General features: G+C 41.2%; 1 protein-coding gene across 19 annotated transcripts in view; it reads right to left on the bottom strand.

Annotated features, from left to right (window-relative positions):
- The window catches only part of Caln1 (calneuron 1), a 534,324-nt gene that overhangs the window by 183,410 nt on the left and 324,313 nt on the right, over window positions 1-26,601 (bottom strand). For all 19 annotated transcript variants that reach the window (XM_087196183.1, XM_087196194.1, XM_021254340.2 and 16 more), the window contains one exon: window positions 16,773-16,885. In XM_087196183.1, coding sequence (XP_087052309.1) covers window positions 16,773-16,885 — 113 coding nt within the window. The remainder of the gene's footprint in view (window positions 1-16,772; window positions 16,886-26,601) is intronic.

Raw genomic sequence — 26,601 nt, 5'->3', positions numbered from 1 at the left:
TCATTATCCACAAATTAAAGGAGAAAAAAGTTGTATGATCTTATCATTTGTGGCAAAACGGATGAACTTAGGGCATATGATGCTAAGTGAAATTAGCCAGGCACAGAAAGTCAAACACCAAATGACCTCACTTATACATGAAACCTAAAGATGTCAAAATCATAGAACTGGGCCAGGGATTTAGCTCAGTGGTTCTGCTGCCTGCCTCCCAAGCGCAAGGTCCTGAGTTCGATCCCTGGTATCAAAAAAAAAAAATCATAGAACCGAGGAGAATGGAAGTTATTAGAGACTGAGAAGGTTTGGGCGGGTGGAGAGATATTGGTCAAAGGATACAAAAGTTCAGGAGGAAAAAGTTCAAAAGAGCTGCTGTACAACATAGTGACTGTAATAAATAATGTTTTGTATGACTGAAAATTGCTAAGGTAGTAGATTTTACCTTACCACACAAAAAAATGCGAGGTAATGGAAGTGTTAGCTTACCTTAGCTGTTCCACTGCATATACTTGTATAAAACATCATATACACCCTGATAACTTTTATGTCGATTAAAATTAATTAATATAAAAATAATCAACAGGTAAAAATCAATTGTACTTCTATTTGTCAATAATGAACATGTTATACCAGCTCCAAATAAGACAAAATACTATTTAGGCATATATTTGTCAAGAAAATAAGGGATCTATGTACTGAAAATTACAAGATGTGGATTTAAAAAGTCAGAGATCTAAATAAATGGAGAGACAGATTGTGTTCACAGACTGTAACAACTCAGTATAATAAAGATGTAAATTCTTCCCAATTTCATCTATAGTTTTAACGCAATTCTTACCAATATCTGAGGAAGTTTTGAGTGGACATAGCCAAGCTTCTTCTAGAATGTACATAGAAGAACACAGACCCTAGGATAGCTAAATTAATCTGGAGAAGAAAGAATAATCTAGAAGGAATCACTTCTTCGATATGAAAGCTTAATATATAGCTACAGTAATTAAAACAATGTGATACTGGCAGAAAGATAGCTACATAATCAATGGAGCAGAGTGGAGATCCCAGAAATCGACCCACATTAATATAAACAATTTATTTTTGACAAAGTTGTCAAAGCAATTCAGTGAAGAAAGGACAGCTTTTTCAACAAATTGTCTGGAACAAGGGGACATCTGTAAGCAAAAACATGAACTCTGACCTAAACTTAATACTTTATCCAAGCATTAACCCAATATGGATCATAGACTTACATGTAAAAGTTTTGGAAATGTAAAAGGGTATGGGGGAAAGGTAAAGCGGAAGGGTCAGGGTAGTAAAGGGATTGAAAATGATCAAGATACAATATACACATGTACCAAGTCCCCACAATGAATGTGACTATTATGTATTGCAAACATATACTAATAAATACTATGAAAGCTTTAGAAAAAAACAGACAAAAATCTTCAGGCTCTAGGGCTTAGACTTGACATCAAAAGTACAATCCATAAAAGAAAAAATGAATAAATCAAACCAAATCAAAATTTAAAACTTTTGCTTTACCAGACCCATGGGAAGAGGACAAGAAGATAAGCTATGTATTGGGAGGAGGTGTGTAGAAATACCATATCCGACAAAGAAAGTGTATTCAGAATATGTAAAGAATTCTCAAAATTCAACAGCAAATCAAAACAAATAAATATAAGTATCCAAATAGGAAATGGGCAAAAGATAGCAAGACACTTCACAGAAAAGGATATACAGAAGGCAAATAACCACTGGGAGAGATTAGCCATCAGGAAAATGCAAATTAAAATCACACCGAAATAACACTCCACACCTATCAAAATGGCTTGTTTAAAAAGAGAGAAAGAAATAATGACAATATCTATGCTAGTGAGGATATGGGAAAATGGGATCACTCATGCATTGCTCTGTGAGAATGTAAACTGTTACCATGACTCTGGAAAAGTAATTGGCATATTCTTATAAAAGATGCAATCACCAGTCAATGCAATAATTGTACTCAAAGTCATTTATCCTAGAGAAATAAAAACATATGCTTACATAAAAACCTGGATATGAAAATTAACACCAAGTTTATTCATAATACCCCAAAACATGAAATAGCCCCGTAACAGGTAAATGGTTCAATTAACTGTGGTACACGTAAGGCAGGAAGTACTACTCAGCAAGGAAAATGTATTGATACAATAATTTGAGTGACTCTCAAATATATTATGATTTTAAAAATTCACCCCAAAGTTACATACTGTGTGAGTTCATTTATATAAAAATTTTGAGATGCTACAATTTTAGAAATGTAAAACAGAATAGTGATTGACAGAAAACAGGAATGGGGTGGGGCGGAGGTGTGATCATAGAAGAGAGCATGCAGAACCTTCGTGGTGATGGTGATAAACCTGTTTGGAATCTTGATTATAATAGTGGTACACAGACCTTCATATATATGATAGATATGAATGAATTATAAACATAAATCCAATCATGAGTACAAGTAGATCTGGGGAAATCCAAAAATGATTGGCAGATTGCAGTGATATCAACATCCTGGTTACGATAGTGTACAAACTGAGCATCTGCAATGTGAAAAATCCAAAATCCAAAAGCTCCAAAGTCTGAAACTTTTTGAGCAATGGACTAGAAAATTCCTCATCTGACCTCATGCAACAGGTCACAGTCAAACTGCAAGTGTGCTAAAAATATTATATGGAATTATCTTTGGGCAATATTATTTGGAAGGTGCTCATGAAAGATGAATGCAGTGTGTGCTTAGATTTTGGGTCCTATCTCCAATATATCATATTATGTACATAGAAATATTCCAAAATTGGAAAAAGAATACTGAAATCCAGAACACTTCCAGTCCTAAGCATTTCAGACAAGAGACTCTGAATCTGTACTATGGTTTTACAAAATTTTACTATTAGGGATGCCTGGATGGAGTATTTATGGGATCATTCTGAATTATTTCTTAGAACTGCATGTGAATCCACAGTAATTTCAATAAAACCCATCAAAGCCATAACTGATGGTGGGAAATGAATGAAGAAAGTAATTATAAGCCAAATTTTCTTTTAGGAAAAGTCAGAAGCTTTGATATGAAGACAAATACAGTTTTAAATATATTAAGACAAATAAATTTTAAATATATATATTTCACAAAAGATAATCAGTAGTAAAAGGATTAAACAAAGACAGCTATCTTTTTAAATTAATTTAGCGCCTAAAACATACAAAACAATCAATATAGCAAAAGACAAAAAAAAACATAGAAAATAGCTTAAAACCGAAAAATACTAATATAAGACCACTGAACTGTGAAAAAGCTCCCACTATAAAAGGATTGCTGAAGGATTAAACCACACTATTAAAAGACCAATTCTCTCAGACTGGCTTAGAAAAATTAATCTGACACTACAATTCCTATAAAGAGAGGGAGCCCTACAAAAAAGTAGACTTTTTTTAGTTACGAAAAAGGATGGATATAGATATATCCAGTAAAAACAAATAGAAACTGCAATTAGGTTAGTATTAATATTAGAGAAAGAACATTCATTCAAGACAAAAATAGTGGACTGGCCAACAAGGCTACTGATGGGTGCAAATGTAATAATGGGTTCATTATAACAATGCCATACTTTTATTTAATGAATAGTTCTCCTTTCAAAAGAAAGTCTATGACTGTTCATCTCAGCACCTCAGCTGCCCTGGCCCTAACCCAAGCCATCAGCTTACATTCTGGACTCCTGAAATCACTTCCTAACTAAGTTTCCATTTCTTGCCCCTGCACTCTTTCCCCAAAGTAACCGGGAATGTACAGTGGTACTTTGGTTCACAGACTTTATTCTTTCCATGATTCTGGTTGCTAACAGAATTAGATGAGAACTGAATCAAATTTCCCTGTAAGGTCAACATGGAACCTAACCATTGAATTTGATTCGGTTCTCCCCCACTGCTAGGTGTGGCAACATGACCAACTTCTGGGCAAGCATATGACTAACTTTCGGCCAGTGGAACATGAGTTGAAGTAATATTTGCACCTTCTTAAAGGTTGTTTTTCATTCCTGATTGCCCCTATTGCCTTACCCACTTTTATGTACTTATGGAACTCAATGTTATCTGATACTGTCTTATTTATTATCCATTAATCTGATGCTCTTACTCTAGAATATAAATTCCAGAAGAATAAGAGACTTGTCTTCAACAAAGGTCTTGAACCTTGTCTCTTGCTCCACTATATTCACGCTCTATCCAACCACGAGACTTTCAAAATGCACCTGCTGAATGGCTCAATCAATCAAAGAATGAGTGACATCATCAAATGCACACAGACAAGCACACAAGAGAAAATGAAAGAAACAGAACCGAGACACACTTTAACACGATCAATCTAAGATAGAGGGGGTAGATACAAGATAAGCCAGGAAATTCAAGATTTTAATATAATGATTCTTAGAAAAAAGACGTAATATATTGATACAATTCTGTGTCCTACAAATGTGAAGCCTGTCTATTCAACCAACATATTAGATCTGCTGAAGCAATATAGACTGAAAAACAATAAAGAGACACAATAAGTAGCATAAAGATGTCACAGACATTATATGACTACCATTCAAAAACTAAGAAATTATTAGCTAGAGTTTAAACAAAGTATTCAATCAGAGAGAAGAGATACAATTATAGATCATATAGTAAGTGATAATGCTACATATCAGAATCACAAGATGGCGATAAAGCTATCAATGCATAGATGAACTGCATATCTGAATTATTTAATCACTGAAAACACTAATAAAATAATCACAATAATTTTGTAAATAATCACAAGAAGTAGAGAAATGAAGAGAAAGAAAATAAAGATAAAAGCTAAAAATAGCAGAATAGAAAGCAGGAGTAAAAAAGAATTATTCATTAAATATAAAAGTATATTTTCTCCAAAAATCATTAAAATAGACAACCATCTGGCATATCAGATTGCTACAAAGGAGCAAACAAAAATTCCAAATAAGGGAAGCCACAATAATAATAATAATGGTGATGATGATGATGATGATGATGATGAAAATGCTTGCAAAGAGTCTAAGTAATTTTGAGGAAACTGTTAACTTCCTGAAAATAATATAAATTTTCAAAATAGAATAAGAACAATTAATGTTCAATGTTTATGAAAGAATTACCTCAAAAAAGAAACAAGCACTATCATTAGATCAAAGCAGTTTATGAACTTAGCCTGTTCAAATTCAAAGTCATAAGTAAATTCTATACTGTATAAAAATTATTGTAGATTGCAGAAAATTAATAAATTAATCTTATCACACTAGGATAACTGTTTCAAGACCTCACTATGATATTTATACAGTCTGCATAAAGTACAGGCCACTTTTATTTATGAATAAGGATCAGAAAATCAAAATTAATGGCAAATCAAAATAAAAACTGCACTACAAATTCAAATTACATTAAGAAAATGACCTCTCAAGACAACTAATATTAATCTTAGGAATGTAAATATTGTTTAACATAAGGAAATTTATTAACTGTTACATCATATCAGTTGGTCAAAGTAAGAAAAATCATGTGATCGCATTCTTACTAGATTAGGGGTCTTGTCCAGTTACTTTATGTACTAAACAAAGAATTGAGCAAGACACTCAAAAAGGGACAGCAAGATCAAAAATTTATTTGAAAATGAAGAAAAAGGGGAGGGAGGTAACTCCCATAGGGTGGGAACAGGCCTGGAAGAAGAGCTCTTAAGCCTCTACAGGACTTGGTGCTCCGTGAAGGTTTTAAATTTTAGGATTAGGGTTTGGGGTGGGATTGAGGGTTTGGTCTGAGGTTTACTCCTACCAATAGGTGGCTTCACCTGGCCCTTCCAAAGTGGTACTTTTGAACTTTTATGGACCTTGAAGGAACTGTCATGGCGTCCAAAGCCCAAGGGAGAAGGGGGTCAAATCAGCATCATCAATAACATGGTAATCAGACCTGGGATTGGCCAAGGATTCCAGAAGATCCCTGGGCCCAGACCCGGAGCCATATGGTATAATAGGTAAGTTACCTGGCTACTTTCTCCATTGCATTTAGACCTGGATATCCTGGTCATGAGCTAATATTCATGTCATAAGGTAGACCTAGTCCCAGAAAGTGGGCTCCACGGTGAACAGGTCCTCCCTTCTTCCCTTGCTATTTCCTTAGCTACTGTCTATCTAACTATTAAAACAAATTCAAAGGACATTTGATAAAGGCTATCATACAGTCACGATTTTGTTTGGATTGTTTTGTGGTTCTGTGACTCAAAGCCAGGGCTTCAGGCAGCTTAAGCTGCAATTTATAGACAAAGTCACTGCAGACACAGAGAACCTAAGAAAATCAACCGACTGTTTTTGTTCCCCCAAATTCATATAGTGAAATCCTAATCCCCAATGTGATGGTACCAAGGAAGTGAGGGCCTTGGAGAGAAAATAAGGTCACGAGGGTGGAGCCATCATGAAAGAGATTAGTGCCCTTACAAAAGAGATCAGGACATCTCTCTTGCCCTTTCTCCCATGTGAGGATACAAAAAGTCTGCAACCCAGAAAAGAGCCCTCACCAGAACCTCATCGTGCTTCCAGGTTACAGAATTATGAGAAATACTTTTTTATTGTCTATAAGCTATCTACTGTATTTTGTTATAGCAGCCCAAACAGACTACATTTGCTAAAGAGAGAATTCAGTAAGGCAACCAGATAAAAGTTCAAATTCCAAAACTACTTCTTACTCTACTGACAGAAAGGAGTTAAAAATATGCATTGAAAAATTAAAATCCTATTCATAATAACCAAAATTCTTTTAAAATAGAAATATCACTACAAGGCAGAGTTGCAGGGTCTGCAGCCTAGTGCCTGGCTGAGCCAGGGCTGCGGGTGTGGCTGTGGTCCGCTGGGCCTGTCTGCCTGGCTGCATCTGTGAACCTGAGAACTCAGCTGGTGGCATCAAGAGCCCTGGACCCTGGTCAGATGATGTCTGAAAGACACCATCCGGGGACCACAGGAGGGACCACTGCTCCCAGAAGACTGCTTTTGGCTCAGGTTTTTGGGGCTCTAACTGCCACACCCCCGGAAGTTTCTACCAGCTTTCATGCCCACCTTGCTCCTTTCTGTTTCCTATAAACTTTAATGAGTTTAGGGACTAGATCCAATTCAACTGGATCAGTCTGAACCATTTTTCCTTTCCCTCCTGTCCTCTTCATTTAGACAACTTTCAATGAAAACTCTGTGCCTTCCAGAGCATCAACAGTATTCACAATATAAAGTAGGTGTTAGACACTTGAGGATGAGCTGACTGTGTAAAAGAGAATAACGTTAAGCCAGGCATGGTGGTGCATGCCTGTAATCTCAGCGCTCTGTGAGACTGAGTCAGTATGATTGCAAGTTCAAGCCTAGGCTGGGCAACTTAATGAGTCTCAAAATTTTAAAAATGTAAAAAGCCTAGGATGTAGTTCAGCAAAATGGCCTTCGGTTTAATCTCCAGTAACACACACACACACACACACACACACACACACATGCGCGCGCCACTGCCATCACTTTAAAAAGCTGTGAATTTACTTCAAAGGGAATTTTAATCAATTCACACATCCTCCAATGGATGAGTGTTCAGCATATACCAGGGGGAGCTGTCTGGCCTTGGACGGCCTCTGGTGTCCACAGCACAAGGCCACATCTCGAGGGAGATGGTGGCCACCTAGCAGCCCCTTCGGCAGCTAGTGGCTGCAATTAATTTTGATTTTATGATTCATATCCCCCATCAAGTTTGTGCTCTGCTTACCATAGCAATGGGCACATGTATTAGAAATTCAACTCCAGTCACTCCTTTCTATTTTGCTGTTGAAAACAATTGTTTTATAGTGTGATTCTGATAATTTGAGATTTTGTTAACTTTATGGCATAATAACAGAACAGACCATACAGCCTGCTTGTAGAAATTTCAGGAAATATGTACAAATTAGTATAAAGAAAAAAATTACAATCACCTTTAGTCCAAGCAATACAAGTACTGTCAGATTTATTATATTTTCTCTGGTTTTTTCTCTCTATGAATGCAAATGGATATAGAATAGATGAATACAAATGAATGTAAAGGGATGTATAATAGATGAATATAAATGAGTATATAGAGTAGATATATAGAACAGCCATGTAATTATACTGTAAATTCAATCTCTATCTTTGCTTTTCCACTATATAGAAGCAAAAGTGTTATTTTTAATAAATGCATAATACTCCATATTTATAGCTACATATTTTCTGTATCTCTCATTGATTTTATATGATAGATTCCTAGACATAGGCTTGGTTTTAATTAGAGGGTTGAAACATGTAAAAGAGCTGTGGCTAAGTACCACCAAATAGTTTTTAGAAAAGTTGTGCAATTTATATTTGTTCCAATAGTATATGAGTTTGCTCATTTTATCTCACTCTTTACAGCACTGTGTATAAAACTGTGGAAGGAGATGGGTTTAGATCAGGCACCTACACTAAGCAATGTCAGACCAAACCAATCTAGAGTTAAATCACAGTGACTAAGCTTTTGGTTGATAGAAGACCTCTAGCCAATTTTTAAAAAATTATTCATTTTTATTAGTACATGTGTGTAGTACATAATGATCACAATCATCACGAGGAGTTGGTGCATATACATATAATACACCTTAATTCTTTTTAGGTCTCCTTCCCCTTCTTCCCTCTCTCCTCCTGCCATCTCCAGGTCCCCTTCTCATTTGCAAAAGATCTATAAATTGTGGCTAAACTTTACTAGTTAAGCTATAACCAACTGCCTGCTTGATTGGTCTGCAGCCAATGAAGTGGTGCTCTATGCTTTTGATTTTCCTATAAATGCTGTCAGATCATATCGTTGGTTGGAGTTCTCAGAACCTGCTCTGGTTCTGGAAGCTGCCCAGTTCACATATTGTACTGTTTTCTTTGCTCAAATGAACTCTACTAAATTTAATTGCTCAAAGGAATTTTCCATTAACAATTATTTATTGTTTCCCTATCTGATAGGAGAAAACTATTATCCAATTATTTTTCAGTTGGCATTGCTTAGATTTCTGGTGAGGATGAACTATTTTAATGTGTTTATTGAAAGCACCTCTCAGTGGTCCGTTGTTCCTTTTGCTCTGTTGCCATGTGCACAAGTTTTCATATTGCTTTAGAAACACTCTTTACATATGCTTTGTTATATCAGTTGTCATATTCTTGTGTGTTAGATTTTAAAATATTCTTTTAATTTACCAGTTTAGCTAGGTAGTTCTGTTTAGTATTCTTCCATTGCTTTAATGTACAGAAAGTCATTTCTGTTAGAAGGAAAATTCCTTAGGCCAATTAAGCTTAGTACAGTTTATTTCGGCTAATTTAAACAAAACATGACTTATCAGTCAGGCAATTCCCAGAACCAGGTTCTGAATGCTCCAGGCACCTGGAGACAGCTGCTGACCAGACAGCATTTATAGAAAAATGGAAGTAAGCATAGAAAACAACTTCACTGGCTACAGCTTTGTCAATCAACCAGTCACTTGGTTACCGCTTAGTTAATTGGCCAAGGGCCTCCTGGAGCCAACCAAAGCTCAGTTCCTGTGAATAAAGTCCATACAGTATTTGTCTGCTGGGCGCAGTGCAGGTACCTAGTTCTAATCTCTGGCCTCCCACAAATTTCAGTGAACCCTTCCTACCTAGAAATTAACTACATGCTGGGATATAATGTCCTTACCATTTAAAACTATAGCATTATATAGACTAAAGGTTGATTATACTTAATATATGGACACAATAATGTTACGTGAAATCAATCAGACAGGAGCTTACATTTCCCATGGTTTCTCTTACATGAGAAACTCAAAGTATAAAAGAGGAAAATAAAACACAGATAATAGGAAACATGGAGCTAGATCTTTTGCAAATGGGAAGCGGGGAGGCGAAGAGATGAAGGGGGAGACAGAGTGGAGAGGAGGGGAAAGGGAAGTAAGAAGAACTAAGCTGTGTTGTATACATGTACCGATTCCCCAAGGTGAATGCATTTATTATGTATGGCAACCATGTACTAATAAAAAATTTTTACAAAAACAATACAGATCAAAGCCAGGCACGGTGGCACACACCTATAATCCTGACATTCCGGGAGGCTGAGATAGAGACAGGAAGATTGCAAGGTCAAGCCCAGCCTGGGCAACTGAGCAGTTTAGTGAGACCCTGCCTCAAATTAAAAAATAAAAAAGAGCTGGGAATGCAGCTCAGTGAGAAGGCCTTAGGTTAAATTGCCCAGTACTGCGCGGCGGGGACTACTATGACTAAAGAGCAACCCAAATTACCAAACCCAGAAGGAAGACAAGGTCAGAAGCACACAGTAAGCTGACTTGGGCTGCCCTAAAAGTCAGGCTCCTGAAAGTTCTGTAACTTGGTGGCTCTCAAATTTTAGTGAGGCTGAGTCACTTAGGGACTATGGAAACCCAGACTGCAGGGGTTTCTGGTGGGGCAGGGGCTGAACATCTGCATTTCTAGCAAGTCCCAGATGACATTCACGCTGCTGGGGCAGGAACCACTCTTCAAAGATCACCATAGGCTGAAGCCGCCCCCCCACCAACCCCTATACTCCTTGCTTCACACTTAGTAAAATTACTATGGGATTCAGGAGCTCACTGTCAGTCTAACAGGCCTCATGATGGGCATCGCTGCTGAAAGCGAGTCGGTTTCCATTAGGTTAAGAATGGGAGAGTTTGGATCCATAACTCTGACGGTGACACGGTGACAAAATACTTGGGGGAGAACAATCCTGCTGGTGGCAGATTTGATACAAAGAAAGATGTGCTACTAGAATGTGAGCTACTCCTAAAATTTAGGGGAGAGAGAGAGAGAGAGATGTCTTGGTATTTCTAGGTCTTGGACACATGCAACAAATGCTTCATATGAAGGAATGTGATTTGTCCAATTTTATTTGCTTTTTCCTGCAAGTCTTACCAATCATCAAACCATTCGGACAGGTAATCTCCAGTTTTAGAGATGAAGAAACTGTAGATATTAACAGATACCTGACTAGCTTGAGACTGCCTTTTCTTTCCTTCTCTTCCCCAATTATGGATGTGACATATGCCCACTGCTAAGATTTTAGAAAATACACAAAGACTTGGTCACCCACCATCCTATTACACTCAAAGAGTCACTGATAACATTTGCCCTATTTCTTCAGGTTCTTTTATTCCTAACACACTTGGGATCATGTTATACCCGTAGCTTTGTGAGTTTCTCTTTTCCATGTCATGAACATGGAGCATAAAGTATGCTCTGAACTGTCCATGAGACAAGAATTTCAAGGCCAGCTCTCCTGCCCATCTCAGCCATGGCCATGAACCCAGCATGTCAACTATCCCAGGCAAAGGCCTGGGCCCTGGGCTGGGAAGACTGGTTTTGGATCATAGCACCCACCATGAGTCCAGGACCAAAGCAGAATTGGAAAGCTGGGGACCAGGACAAGAATCTGGAACAGAGTCAGGCACTCTGGGAGGCCGAAACAGGAGGATCACATTTTCGAGCCCAGCCTGGGCAACTTAGCAATGTACTGAGACCCAGAATCAAATTAAAAAATACAAAAGGGCAGAGGATGTAGCTCCATATGAAGGTCTTGGATTAAATCCCCAGTATCTTAAAAAAAAAAAAAAATATATATATATATATATATATTTGGGATAGAACAGGGAGACAGAAGCCACCCTAGAAAGATTCCTGGGTGGCAGCTGCAGGTGTTTTAACAGACCTGCTGTGTTCTTCCACAGACGTGAAGGGTGGAGAACTGGTGGGGTGCTGAGCACAGCTATGGCTGGACCATCTAGGGGCCCAGTGCCAGCCCTTGATCTGGACCAAGTCCAGTGATGGGCGACTCGTGCACTTTTACGTTAGGATAATTTACAGTGTCTTGGACACTGCACATAGCTGTGAGATGAACTCACTGCTACAATGGCAAGCTTGCATCCTGGCTCCCTGGGCTTTGGGGTCCTAAATGTCCCGGGCACACACAGCCCAGAAAGCTATCATGGGTTTCTTGTTTCCATACTTGTTCCAACACACCCAGCATCGCCTCATGAATGGATCTGTTTGCTTACAAAATACGAATGTGCTTCCTTTCTTAAGATAGAACCTCTACATTAGTGAAGTCTCCATGAGTAAGGCTTGATTGTGAAGAAGACAAAAACGTGATCAGAAGAGTCCAGCTCTTCAGCACCATTCCGTATTCTGCAGCATTGCTCTGGCCAAGGTGTTCAGACACACGAATCGCTCTCCTACCTGCTCATGGGACTCATTTCTCCCCTTCAGAGGGAAAGAGTATAACCGAAGTGCTGGCTGGACCCTGGGACTGGAGAAGTCATTTAATTTCCCATGATCCTTGCCAACTGTCTGGTGTCTGCAACCTCACTACAGAACACGGCTGCACTGCTCTGGAGGTGAAGGTGGAGCACTGTAAAAGGCCACAGTGGCAGCTGTGTGAGCTCTGTGATAGAGTAGCAGAGTCCTCTCCTCTGCCATCTGGGGGCCCACACACCTTCTGGAAGAGCTGGGGTCCTGGTGCATGCTGCACAGAAACGATAGAACAACATTACCCCTGAGGACCCCACTTCTCAGCAGTTACTATCAACCTACAGCATCAAGCAGGACAATGTCCCCCTCTTCTGAATCTACACCCCTGTATCCCTTTCTTTCCCTTCTCCCCATCATTTCTGTATAGCAAGTCCTAAGGCCAACTTCAAACACAACTTCCCATTTCCTCTCCTGATTTATCACTGCAGTATCAGTAAACACACAGAAGCTTGATAAATGAACTATGTATGAGTGTCTGGAACTGGATGGCAGGAACTCAGTGAGCATCACACACCGAGGGCCGAGGGCCCTGTGAGGACCAGGCACTCTGGGGCATGGCCAGGAGACCATCTTCCTTGGGAGGGAAGCTGTACATGTAGCCAATTGTAGCTCACCTTCACAGATACCAGCTTCCTGCAAAGAGGCGGGACCAGTGCTAAGTTATAAATAGTTTTGTTTGGTTTTTTTCAGAATCCCATTTGATTTTATTTTACCCTTGGCAGCATAGGCTAGAACACTGGTAAGGAAAGTGCACTGAAAAACAGATTTAGTTAGGAAGACGAGCTCAGTGCCTGGTAAGATCACTTCTCAGTAATATGAACAACAGCCTTGGTCACAGGTTTCCACTGAGGTAGGAAGAGATCAAAGCTCAGGGAAATTGAAAGGCTCATGATAGCAGTGTGGGATCAGAAGGAGAAGCCCACTGACCAAGTCTTTACCATTCCTGGCAGCCAGTCTCCCTAAATGTCCCCAGTGACCCAGCCTCCTGGTATTCACCAGTGGGTTGTCCCCTCCCACACACTACAGGGATGAGCTGGTTAACCAACAGGATGCTGCAGAAATGGTGTGCTTTGACTTCCAAAGCAAGGTCACAAAAGTCATCAAGCCTCTACCTGTTCCTCTCTTGGGCCATCTGCTTGGAGAGAAGCCAGCTGCCATGACAAGAGGAAATCCAAGCGGCACTAAGGAGAGATCTACATGCTGGAGGCCCCAGACCTCCTGTCCACAGCCTGCTTCACCTTGCCAGCCATGGCAGTGAGCCACCTTGACAAACATTCTGCGGCCCCAGGTGAGTCTTCAGGTGACCACAGCCCCAGCCAGCATCTTCATTGCCACTGCGTGAGACACCCCGAGCCAGAAATGCCCAGCTAAGCTGCTTTCCAATTCCTGACCCACAGAAGCCTTTCAACATAGCAAATATCTATTGCTGTTTCTGGTCCCTAGATTTTGGTGTAGTGGATCATGCAGCTATATATCACAAGTATGCCTTCCAGGTATACCGGCATGTCTGTTTCCATGGGAACCTGAATGTGGCCCTGATGAGAAGCTTGCTTGGATCTCAATATCAGTACCTCTTGATGTCAGTATCCCCTGCCTGCATATCCACAGGTAGAAAGTTGCCTGTGGCTCCTCTTTCTTACACCATATTCAACTACTATGGCTAGGTAAACAGACACACATATGCAGAGGTCTTTGCACACATATGTATGTGAATCTACACACTCACACACACACACACACACACACACACACACAGAGCTTTCTTTTAAATTCCAAAAATCACTCAAACACTGAAAGTATAAAGTTTTTTTTGAGAAAGGACTGGATAGGGCAGCTATGCTGAGTGTTGTTTTCCATGCTGTCTCTGAATGGACAGGCAGGAATGGGGAGGCGAGGGCCCAGTACTGAGAGTTGACAGATGCTTCTGTTCTTGTTTGCTGGTCATAAAATTCCAAGCTTGGTGAGCACCAGCAGAAGAGGAAAGGCACAGACCCAAGTCTGTGCATTCCAGCATTTGTTTAAATATTTCAGGTTGGAATTTTCCCCCTCTACTCTCTTTTGAGCATCCCATCTTATCACCTCGGATGAAGAGGAAGGTCTTTGGTAAGACAAAAACACAGATAACCTGGTAAGCACAATAGCATGTCCAAATTATGCCAGAGGCAGCCCATAGAGTGAAGGAGAAATATTCCCTTGTTCCCCAGATGCTGGACTGTGAGGAACATGGAAGAGGGGTAGAGACTGGGCACCCCCAGAGCTTTCCTCTCCAGGTTGGAGCCAGGAAGCATGCTGAGAGCTTGGGAGGCCTTGGAGCATTCTTTTAAGCCAGAGTGGCCCGGTGGGTAGGCAGAGGGTGGAAATCATTTCAGGGAATGGAGGGAGGCCAGGGTGGGAAGTAACTTGCAGATGCCCTTCCAGAGCGAACCCAGATGGAAGCCACTGGAAAGATGGGCAGATGGGAAGCAGTGTTTCTCCATCATCCTAACCCTTGCTCATTCTTACTTCTGCCACAGACATCTGCCTGCCCTTCCAACTGCTAAGGCACACTGAGGCTTAACTGAAGGGCTTCACGAGCTGTGAAATATTCTCATCATGAGGTGAGTACAGTCCCCGAGAAATTCCTGATCCTAACATCAGTTCCAGGAGACGGTGTTCCCTGAATGCGCATCAGTGGTGTGGAGTTTGGAGGCTCAGCCTCACTCTCCCCTGCCCCTGGACGCCCTCTGGGACCGTGTCCTGGCTCTGCTCTTCCACATCCCTGTAGCTTCCCCCAGTGAGCTCATCCTTGCCTATGACTTCACCCACTGCTCTGATGAAGCCCAAATCAGGGTTTTCAGCCCTGGCCTCTTGCCAGCATTGCAGCCCTGTTTGATTCCAGCTACGGGCACTTTCCTCCCTCTCCCCCTCCCCCTTCCCCTGCCCCCCCCCCCGCTCCTCCTCCTCATTGTCTGACCCTCACCAGACATTCAGCAGGTTCAATTAGAATTCAGCCCCACAAAGACTTGTCTGTACTCCGTGGTCTTCTTCCTGTCTAGCAGAGCAAACTGAGAACTCCGAAATCTGCTTTGCCTTTTCTTCACAGGTCCCAAGTCCATTCTGCCCAGGGGTCCTCAGGTCTTTCCTTCATGGTTTTAGCCAATGACATCTCTGTGCTTATCACCCTATCTCTTTTCAAACTCTCATTGTGACAGTCCTGCCATATCCTCTTTTCTCTCTCTGTACTATATCCCACCCATATTTCAAGCTTCAAAGCAAGTGCCCCCATTTTCTGAAGCCTTATCTGAGCGTCCAAGTCTCTATTTGGCTCCTTTCTTGAACTTCGATTCATTCTACTGGGAAATATAGTGACTGAGAGCCTGCTGTGGACAATGTGCTAGGGTGAGGGGCTATGACAATAATGTCTGGCATTCAAGCAGATTACAGTCTAGCGACTGTCACAGCCACTGATCGCTTCATTATTTTCTCTCTCTTAATGGTGCTTCCCCAGTCAAATTCTTAAACATTCAAAACTGAGTCTTAAATGCTTCTTGTAAAATCCATGATGACTGACAGACTGCAGAGTATGTAGCAAGTTCTTACTTAACACCTATGCTATATGCCAGATGAGCATCTGAATAAGACAAAAGATAATCCAATCCCTATCTAGGTTAGAGAAAGATATTTAGTACAGAAAAAGGTGTATCAAGAAATTGAAGAAATCATGCTGTGTTTGAATGGTCTTTCACATATCTAATGGGTAATTAATTCAATTTAACTTGACAAATTTTTAAAACAATAACTAATAACCCATTTCCCAAATTCCATAATCATGAAATAAGTCCCATTTTAAAATTAAAGAACAAATATGAAAATGATTTCAGAGCATTTTATTAGAATTGCAGATATTGGGAATCTCCTAAGAGATCTCTCACAAGACAGAAAGAGAAGCACATAGAGAAACACTGAATACAAATTTGTAGATAAAGTCATTCTGTCACCTTAAGGATAGCAGAATCCAGGAGGCCACCAGGCATTCTCTCAGCAACCACCTCCTGCAGTCAGGGCCAAGGATGGAAATGACTCATAATATCACTGTGCCCTTTTCGTGTGTGCCCCAAGAAAAAGTTTTTTCTTAATCAGAAAAGGAAGAATCTCATTTCTCCCAAGTGCAGAATTTTTGCTATAAAATAAAAAATGGGAAGCTATTTCACGCCTCCAAATCTTAAATGAGTATAATTTGGGTTTTCTGTTCAGAGGACCTAGTTTGGACTTTAACTTGGACATGGAATTTAAGGAAGGTATGTCACTCTAGTCCAGAAGAGAACTTCATGGGCTGAACAGAAGTTCAAGAACTCAGTTAAAAGTTAATCCCAAACATACATACACTGCCAAAGTTCATCTTAAAAAAATTCTTACCTGCCAGAATATGCTGTCTATTGTGTTTCCAAGAAAACCATCACGACCTTCGGAAGATACCAGTTTGGGCCCAAGAATTGTCATGAATTCATCAAAATCCACCTGGCCATCCCCTGGAAGGAGAAGATGTAAGTGTGAATGGAAAAGTAGCTGAGCCTGTGCCCAGTGCAATAAATATCTCCAGGCTCTTCTTCACACATTACCTCAGTTAATGAAGAAGAGCTGGTAGCATTACTGAAAACTGTTCAACATTCTCAAAAAGCCCACGAAACTGAGCATTACTAGTACAAGTTACCACCAGACACTGACAATTACTAGTACATCCAGTATAACAAATTCCTGTCAGTATAGTCATATATCCTGCAACATCGTTTTGATCAAGGACATACTCCATATGCCACCATGGACCCAGACCACTATAATGGAGATACAAAAATTTCTGTAACCTAGTAACATTATAGCCATTGTATTCTCACTCAACAGTTAGTGGTGATGCTGATATAAACAAAATCCAAGTTGTATAAAACTACAGCACATATAATTAAGTATGGTCCACAATACTTGATTATGATAATAAATGACTGCTTCTTATATATTTACATTACTATATTTTTGCCATTATTTAATTTTATTTATTTAATTTTTTGGTACCAGTGATCCAACTTGGGTCCTTCTGCTTTCAAGGCAGGCGGCAGAACCACTGAGCTAAATCCCTGGCCCTTGCCATTATTTTAGAATACACACCTTCTTCTAATAACATTTACTGTAAAACAGTGTACTGTATTATTTCAAAGCAGCTTCGCATATATCCTGCTTACTACATTTTTTGATGGCCTAATTTTCTCTTGTGCTTGATTTAACCTTGTTTGCTCATTGTGGCTCTAGAAGCAATGTATTATACCATACATACAAGGGGTGATCCAAACTAAGATAAATATTTTACTTTTTAAAAATTCATTTCAGTAAAGAGACACATTGCCATTAATCACCCTTAAAATCTTCCCCCTTGCTTTAAACACACATCATTCTTGCTACTTTCTGAAGCAGCTCTGGAAGTCCTTTTTCGTAAGTGTCTTAATGAGGTAAGATCAAAAATACAGTGAATGCTGCTGGTAGTGCCATCCAACAGAAAGATAAGCTTGCAAAAGTAGTACAGTGTCCACATCCACCTTATTCACAGGATCTGGCACTGTGTGATTTCTGGCTCTTCCCAAAGTCAAAACGACCATGGAAAGGAAATATTTTGAATCAATTCAGGACATCGTGGCAGCCAGGACAGTGTAAATAAAGATATCTGGGAAAGAGAACTTGAGAATTGCTTCTGAAAGTGGCAAAAATGATGGGATAATTGTGTTTCAAGTGGGCTGGGGATTTAGCTCAGTGGTTCCTGCTGCTGCCTGCGTCGAAAGCGCAAGGTCCCGAGTTTGATCCCCAGTACCAAAAATAAATAAATAAATAAATAAATAAATAAATAGTGCTTCAAGTGAGGAGGGGTATTCTGAGGGGAATTAGTGGCAATGTGTCCTGCTGTGATAAAAAATTTAAACACACATATTTTTCAATCCCACCTCATGTGTGTATGCCCATATATCCCAGGTGTGTAGTAGGCGGTACCATCTAGGCACGTGTAGGTACACAATAATGTTAACTCAACAGTGAAATCGCTTAAGGATGAATTTCCCAGAGTGCACTCCGCTGTTAAGCAAAGCGTGACTGCCTTGCTACTGTATCTCAATGCCCAATCAGCACCTCCCACTTAACATGACCACATGTCACACCTGCTCCTCCCTGGACCTCAAAACCCTCAGGTGTACATGATGATAGAAGTGGGAGCTTCATCCTTATCACCCACACCTAAATTTAGTCACCAAGTCTTATGACTTCACCTCTTAAACACCGGTGGCTGCTCTCTCACCCCCATTATTCCAATACCTACTTCCCTGACAACTATAGTGGGCCAATGCTTCCAAGAATTAATGTTCTGTGATTACTTGCCCCAAAGCCAATCTGATCATGCTCCATAAACTTCACTGGCATCTTAGACCAAAAATAGAAAAACCACCTCTGCATAGCATTCAAGTCTCTATCTCTTTTGTACACTTTTGTTCCCCACCTTTGCACAAAATGCTATGCTTTTGAGGCCCTATGCCCACGTACTCTCTGTTCCCTCTCTCTGGGATGCCTTCCTCCACGAATGCACCTGGTAAACATCATTTTATTCTCTAGGATGGAGCTAAAATGTCATGTTCTCTTTTATTCCTGACCCTTCCTCTCATTAGTCAGAGTGGATCACTGTGTGTGTGTGTGTGTGTGTGTGTGTGTGTGTGTGTGTTCTCCTGCTAACTTAATGTGTATCTATTATGGAATTCATCACCATGTATCCCAGTCACTGATTTGCACGCTTGACTTCCACCTGGACTATGAATTCTGCAAGGTCAAGGAATAGCTCTAAAATATCTTTGGATATTTAATACCATCACAGGCACTCATGGTGTACTTATCAAATGAATGAATGATGTCTCCTGCTTGTTGCTTCTTTGTTCAATTCAGGATCTGTTGGATCTTTTGTGCTAGAGCTGATACTAAGCACAATATGGACTTGGCCAACTTTACAGACAAAACCAAACCTTCAGGGCATTGTTTGTTAATGAGTCATCAGCATGACATTGTGTACCCTCAGAACTGCTCAAAAGGACAACTCTACCAGGAACTCCGCTACATCTTTATCTTCTTGGCCCCAGCCAGTAAAGACAGCCTAGGTGTCTGCAGGCAAGAGTTTGCCAGAGTGCAGATACATAAATCAATCTCTCTGCGCAAATTCGCTTTCAGAGAGCATTCATTCAAAACCGATTTCCCAAAGCCAAGCAGATGCCATCATTAAGATGTCAATAATTCAGGACAAATAGTCCCGGAAGTGATTCCAATGTAGATAAAACTTCAGAGAGCATTAGGGAGGTGTGGCAAGTCAGTAGGAAAGGGAAGCTTTAGCCACCAAATGGAGTGGAACCATCAATGAGCTACTCAGAGGGAATCGATTTATTCTCACCACTAAACAAGATAAAGGGATCTAAAATTCCAGCCTCCTTGGTAAGCATAAGAACATGAACTCAAGCAATGATGAGGTATTGTCTTGCCATTCAAATCAGCAAATAGCTCTCAATAATGGGAGCAATACAGAGAGTAGACTCCTGTGCATACCTAGTACACTCTCCCTGGATATCAATAGGTAGCACTTATCAGGGGGCTGTATTGCTGGTTCCTTTGACCCTAATAACTGCACTTTTAAAAGAAAAACAGAACATTGAAATCACCTAGAATGCAGAACAAGGTGTTTGCCCATAGAGTCACCCAATATTTGTAAAAGTGAAAATTTGAAAACTCAAGACATGGGAGAATGGCCTGTCCTTCCCAGCATTTGACACCTCTGCAAGCTAACTCCATGTGGCTTCCCATCTCAGACAGGAGCACTTGTTATATATGTGTACCAACCCTTTGCTCACCCCACATCACCCCTATTCACAGCTGGGGCTGGATGGTCAAAACTGTCTCAGACTTGAATATTAATTCTCAGTAGATGGTATCACGTCCAGTGGGGTGAAAATGGACTCCTAGGGGACAAATATTCTGAGCTATTACAGTGGTCTGTGACTCTCCTAGGGCCACAGCACACAAACGGATATAAGTTGTCTTAGTCACGTTCTGTCGCTGGACATGATACCTGACACCACAACTTAAAAGAGGAATATTTGTTTTGATTCACAGTTTCAGTCTATGGTTTGCTGGCTCCAAGGCAGGATGGTGGAGGCACACAAGAGAAGAGAAGGTGCTTAACCCATGGCACCCAGAAAGCAGAGTGGGAAGGGAGGTGCTGGAGATGAAAACACACCCTTCCAGCTCATAGTCCCAATTACCTACCTCTTCCTACCAGACCCACCTCCTATCAGCATATTCAGCTACTGAACTCATCAGCGATCAGTCCACTGATGAATATAGCACCCCTGTGATCCAATCACCTTCCAAACACACCAGGCTTTGGGGGGGACAGTATACTGGTGCTGTTAGATTTCATGCAGGTAGGGTAACTAGGGAAACACATGTCTTAAAGGGCTCTTGTGGGTTGGGAAAGAGGAAGGAGGTGGGAGAGAAAAAGGAGGAGAAAATGAAGGTTGAGAAGCATTGGGTTAGGGTTCAGGTATGTCCCAAATACATACCATGGTTGTTTTGCTTCAGGGTGTGGGATGCTGGTCCAGTGGCTATCATCCTGACTGTCACCAATGGTGGAGTCTCACAGCTCATCAAGCATCAGAAGCTAAGGGTTATGGATCTGTATTTATGAAACCATCATGAGACCTTAGCTAAAATATGTCCACTAGGTGGGCCACTCATGCTCTAGCCCATGGTTTAGTGGGCACTGTTCTATCCACTTGGGAGGAAGTGGTCCAAAGGAGGTGGCAAAACTTGTACTTCTCAGCACCAGGAAAACAAGTCTGTCTTTGAGCACCCCTCTTCGCAGGTGGGAAGCCTCTCAAAACCTTCCCCCAGATGATGGAACCCCAACAGTGTGCACTGCGTGCATCTCAAGGGTCCCCATGGATCGCAGTGAAATCATCCTAGCATCAGGCAGTGCTCATGGATGGCGCACTTGGCTGATTGCACACTGAACCAAAAGGCAGCAAGCAGAAATGATTCTTCTGAATTGTATCCTGGCCTTGGTGAAGGGAGAAGCTCACTGACTAAAATCTTTGGCCAGAGAGGAAACCCTGGGGGAAGGGCACTTAGGATCCTGTGGGTACAAATGTGGCATGCTGGGCCATGAGTGACTTGGCAGCAGAGGTCCAGATCACATGAAGATTTACTTCTAGTTGTTAGGAGAGGAATTTTAGAATCCCAGACTTTTTATTGGTCAAAATATTACTTCCCCCCATGATACTGTAACCTATAACAAAAAATATATTTGGTTTTTGTCCCTATTTCCTTGCATGTAGCTTATAAAAGACATATAATTTCCCAAATGACAGAGGTTCTAGGAACATCTTTTATTTTAATATTTTCTCTTGGACTCAAGTTTCTTTTTTTAATTGATGATACATATAAAAATTACATTCATCTTGGGGAGCCGGCATATACACACATTGCATCTGGATTATTTTTACTTCTCCTCTTCCCCTTGCTCTTTCCTCTCCCCTTGACCCCAATTTCTGACCCAGCTCCTAAATCTCTGAGGAGTTCCTGGATGACAGGAGTGTCTTTTGTTCTTATGAAGTAACTCTTCATGGGAACCTAGACAGGGACTGGTCACCAGAAGGACCAAATCCTGATTAGAAACTTGGAACCTTCAGCTCCATATTCCATCCTTGGGAAGGGAAGAGGAGCTACACATTGAGTTAATAATTACTCATGCCTGTGATGGAGCCTCCATAAAAATCCCTAACCTAAGGGGTTCAGAGAACTTTGGGTTGGTGAACACGTGGAGGTGTCAGGAGGGTGGTGCACCCCATCACCCGTCCGAAGTTCCCAGGCTATCTGGCTATGCCAGAGTTGTAACTTTTTACAATAAAGCAGTATTCATCAGTAAAGTGCTGTCCTGAGTTCTGTGAGCTGCTGTAACAAATGACTGGCTCTCAAATGATTGTTAATTCTTTAATATGTCAGTTTCACCGGATAAGAAACAAGAGGTCAGTAAAGCACGCTCCTGGGTGTGTCAGGATGGGGCACAGAGACATGGTCTTGGATACCACATCTGGTCCTTGGATTCTTTTTTCCTGACCCTGTTGCCCTGCTCTGCAACCTAGCCACCATGAATTGAGCAGCTTCGCTCTACCATGCCCTTCCACCATGATGTTTCTGACTTGGACCCAGCTGACCATAGATGGAAAACATGAGCTAATTAAACCTCTCCTCCTCCTTCCTCAGTTGTGAGTGTCGGAATGTCGGGTGTCAAGCAATGGAAAAGCCCATTAATACATCCAAGGAGGATATTGTTGGAACCTCATTTCTGATCAGAAACATAGGTGAAACTGGCATGTGCAGTGAGACAGGCATAAAGGACTGAAAGTTGAACCTGTGGGGTCTAATGCTTATTGCAGGAAGAGAATAAAAGAACTGAACTGAATTGAATTGAAGGACATCCAGTCAGTGTTTGCAGAAAACATTGGGGAATTTCTTGGAGAGGTCACCCTTGGTGACCACAGTACTAAATGTTGTGCATAAAAGTACAGAGAAAAGTTTTACTCTCATTGAGCAAATTCTGCACACGTAGTTGGAGGAATACCTAGGGTAAGACTGCCTCATCTCTTCTCTAGGTGTCTCTCTGTCTCTGTCTCCCTCTCTCATCCCTCCCTCTCGACTTCTCTTTTTTGCATACACAGCTCACTGGTATATGCTGGCAGTATATAATTTCTATTCAGACTTACACTGAATATCTCTTCAGCAGATCTGAGATTAAAGGACATACAGGACTGGGAATATCCTTAAAGTTATCAATGCTGTTCCCAGACATCTAGCTCCCATGGTCCCAGCTTCTCATCCCATCCATCGCAGAAGAATGGAGACAAATGTAATCTTAAGGATGAGTTTTATATAAAGTCCTTTACTCTAAAAACCATTCCCAAGCACAGATAGGGCCTGGTAAATCTAGTGATCACGATAATAATATCCAACACTGACTGAGCATTCACAAGGTGCTGGGTGTTGTTTGAATAAATTTCAACACAGAAGTCATCTCTTGGTCACAGGGCATCAATTCCAAGACCCTGAGGGACACCAAACTCTGTTTTGTTTTTGGTGGTACTGAGGATTGAACCCAGGGCCTTCACTTTGAGCTACATCTCCAGCCTTTTTGAGACAGGGTCTCATTACGTTGTCTAGGCTCGCCTTGAACTTACAATCCTCCTTGCCTCAGGCTCTTGAGCCACTGGAATTACAGACTAAAGACACTTTTAAAGATTTATCCATGTTGACATGTGTAAATCTAGATTATTTTAAATAATCCGAAGTACAGTCATCCCTTCCTATTGGTTCCAGGACACCCTGCAGGTATCAAACTCCATGAAAGCTCAAATTCCTTAAATAAAATGGTGTATTTGCAGATATCCTATTCACATGAACTTTACACGAAACTTTCTCTGAATTACTTAGAATACCTTGTACAATGTAAATGCTATACAAGTCATTGCTGCACTGTATTATCTGCAGGAATAATAACAACAATGTCTGTAATGCTCAGTATCAGTGCAACTTTTCATAATTATTATTGATCTGTAGTTGGTTGAATCTGCAGAGGCAGAATCATTCGAGTCTCCCAGCAGCCCATTCTACAGATGAGAAAACTGAGGCACAGAGAGGGTAAGTAGGCTTCAGAAGCTTACACAAGGAGCAGAGCCAGGATCCTAGTGCCAACAGTCTCCTGTGCCTTTGCTGCCTTTCCAGAGGCCAGCATGTGTGGGTTCTGCCTGGAACAATGTCCCCTAATCTAGGGATCCCTTACCAGGGACATGTGACATCAGGCGGCATGGCACTCAGAAATCTAAATGAGTCTCTGGCCAGTTGCTATGTCTCAGGCCAGCCTCTGGAAGTCTTGTTTAATCATTTTCAAGAGTAATAATAAGTAATAGAAAAGACTTATTTAACACTTGCTAGGTGCCAGGCACTGAGCTCAGGACTTTATGTGCTACCTTGTATGATTCTACCCTAATATTACTGAACATTTTAGGGATGAGAAAATCCCAAATCAGAGCCCTGATATTAATCCCACAGTATAATGTTCCCCTCCACATCAAAGACCCTAGCACATGGTCCTGCTGTAAGCTCATTTCTTTTTTTCAAGTTTGAGAGTTATAATGTGTTTTTCCCATCTGGGCCTTTAGGAAAGAATTTAACAGGAAATTGGGAGAGATGGCCTTCAAGAATTTTAATGCAAATGATAATTGCATAAAAGCCAGATGCTCCCCAAATCGCCACTTTGCTGACAGTCGGGGTCATATTCATTTTCTACAGATGGTCAATTTCCAGAGGACCCAGGTCTTTGGTGTAGAACCCTCCACACATCTGAAACTGCTTCCACCAAAAATAATCGGTGTGATAAATGAGGCTTGTCCAAGCCCAGCAAGATCCCATCAAATTGCTACTATGGATTCATGTGGCCCCAAAGATAATGGTGGAATTCTTGTGGGACCTGTTACCTTTCATGGAATGCAAACGGATCCTTCACTGAAAAACTTTCATTTAGTTAAATGGTTTTACAACTCTTGAACAAGAAGCTGACTGCAGAAAGAAAGAGCGGAATTCACTCTTACCAAGCCTCCCTCTTCTGCTACCAGACTTCATGATCCACTTAGCAAGAAGTACAGGAAGGGAACCTGCTAAGGACCTTGTCTGCATGCTTCCCACTGCTATGTGAGTCAAAGTAATGAACTTGAACTAGGGCAAGAAGCTGCAGGAGGCCCAGGACTGCACAACATTCATTAAGCTCAACCAGCTGAAATTTTCAGGAAGAGGTAAAGTAATCATAAAAGTCACTGCAAATTTTTAAAAAATGGAAAAATGAGTGGGCATTGAAGGGTAACAAGGACACAGTTTAGGGGGAAGAAAAAAATGTTAGTGACTCTGTCCAATAAGTTAACTAAACCCCAGAAGCATGCCTACCATGGGTCAGGTGAGTGAGTAACAAACTGATGGGCAACAGAAAAATGCAAAGGTACAACTTAGCCTTAAGAAGCCTGCAATCCGTTACCTATGGCAGAATCAAGGGACTGGGGTGGTTGACCCAAAATCACTGAGTTGGGACAGGGCTGACCATTAGGTTCCAAAGAGTTCATTTGCAATGGTTGTGCAGCAAGCTTTTCAAGGAAGGACCCTAATATGTTGGAAAGGGACACAAGGTGAATGGCCTGAGCAATGGGAAGGATACCTGCAAGGATAGAGGGCTCGAGGGAGCAGCTCCCTTCACCAGACGTGGGAGTCCTATAGGAACAGAGGAGGATGAGGTAGGCCCAGATGGCCAGGGCAGCTGAAGGGCTTGTCCTCCATGCAATCAGGGGGAAGTGACCAGGCCTGGATGTAGGAGCATTAGTGCTGTGTTCAGCCTAAGATCAACCTGGTGACAGTTTGTAAGCTGGACTAGAGGGGGCAGAGCTGGCCCAGGAAGGGGACTTGGGTCAGACACAGGGAAAGAAAGGCTAAAATAGAGGAAGAAGAATGGAGAATTGAACCTGGGGCAGGGTATTTAGAATGCAATTTATGACTTAGCAACTGTGACAGTTAATTGTGACCTGTTAGCTTGGCTTGAGTAAGAACCACCCAGGAGATTAACAAGTTCTGGGCATGTCTGTGAATGACTGACATGTAGGCCAGCAAATTGAGTTGGGAAGACTCACCCTGGCACCAACCAATAGGCTTGCATCTTGAGTTTTCCCTTTTCATCAGAGATGCTCTGGTTGTTGTATTGTTTTTAGACATTAGTCTCCAGTTTCTTCAGGCTTCCAGTGCAGAGGCTTCTGCTTTTCAATGCAGACTCTTCAGCTTTCCAACAAAGACTCACACTGGTAACTCTTCAGTGAATTCCCAGGCCTTTGACCTTCGACTGCTCTAGGTTCTCTGGCTCTCCAGCCCACAGGCAGCCATTTTGGATTCCTCTATCTCTAATCCAGCTAATGGCCACTGGGACTTTTCTTATTCTGATGCTGTAAGCCTACCTTATAAATTTCTTTCCTGTACTCGTACATATATTTTATATTACATCTGTTCCTCTATAGAACCCTAGCTAATAGAGCAACTGAATAAAACAGCAAGAAGGAGAGGAAGCAAGAGTGACTGAACATAGTGTGGTGGG

This window comes from Heterocephalus glaber, unplaced genomic scaffold, assembly GCF_053883595.1.
Source record: "Heterocephalus glaber isolate CG9 unplaced genomic scaffold, H.glaber_assembly_v1.0 deba00001610, whole genome shotgun sequence".
Taxonomy (NCBI): domain Eukaryota; kingdom Metazoa; phylum Chordata; class Mammalia; order Rodentia; family Bathyergidae; genus Heterocephalus; species Heterocephalus glaber.
Note: the sequence above shows the minus strand (reverse complement) of the source record. Positions and strands in the feature narration are given on the sequence as shown.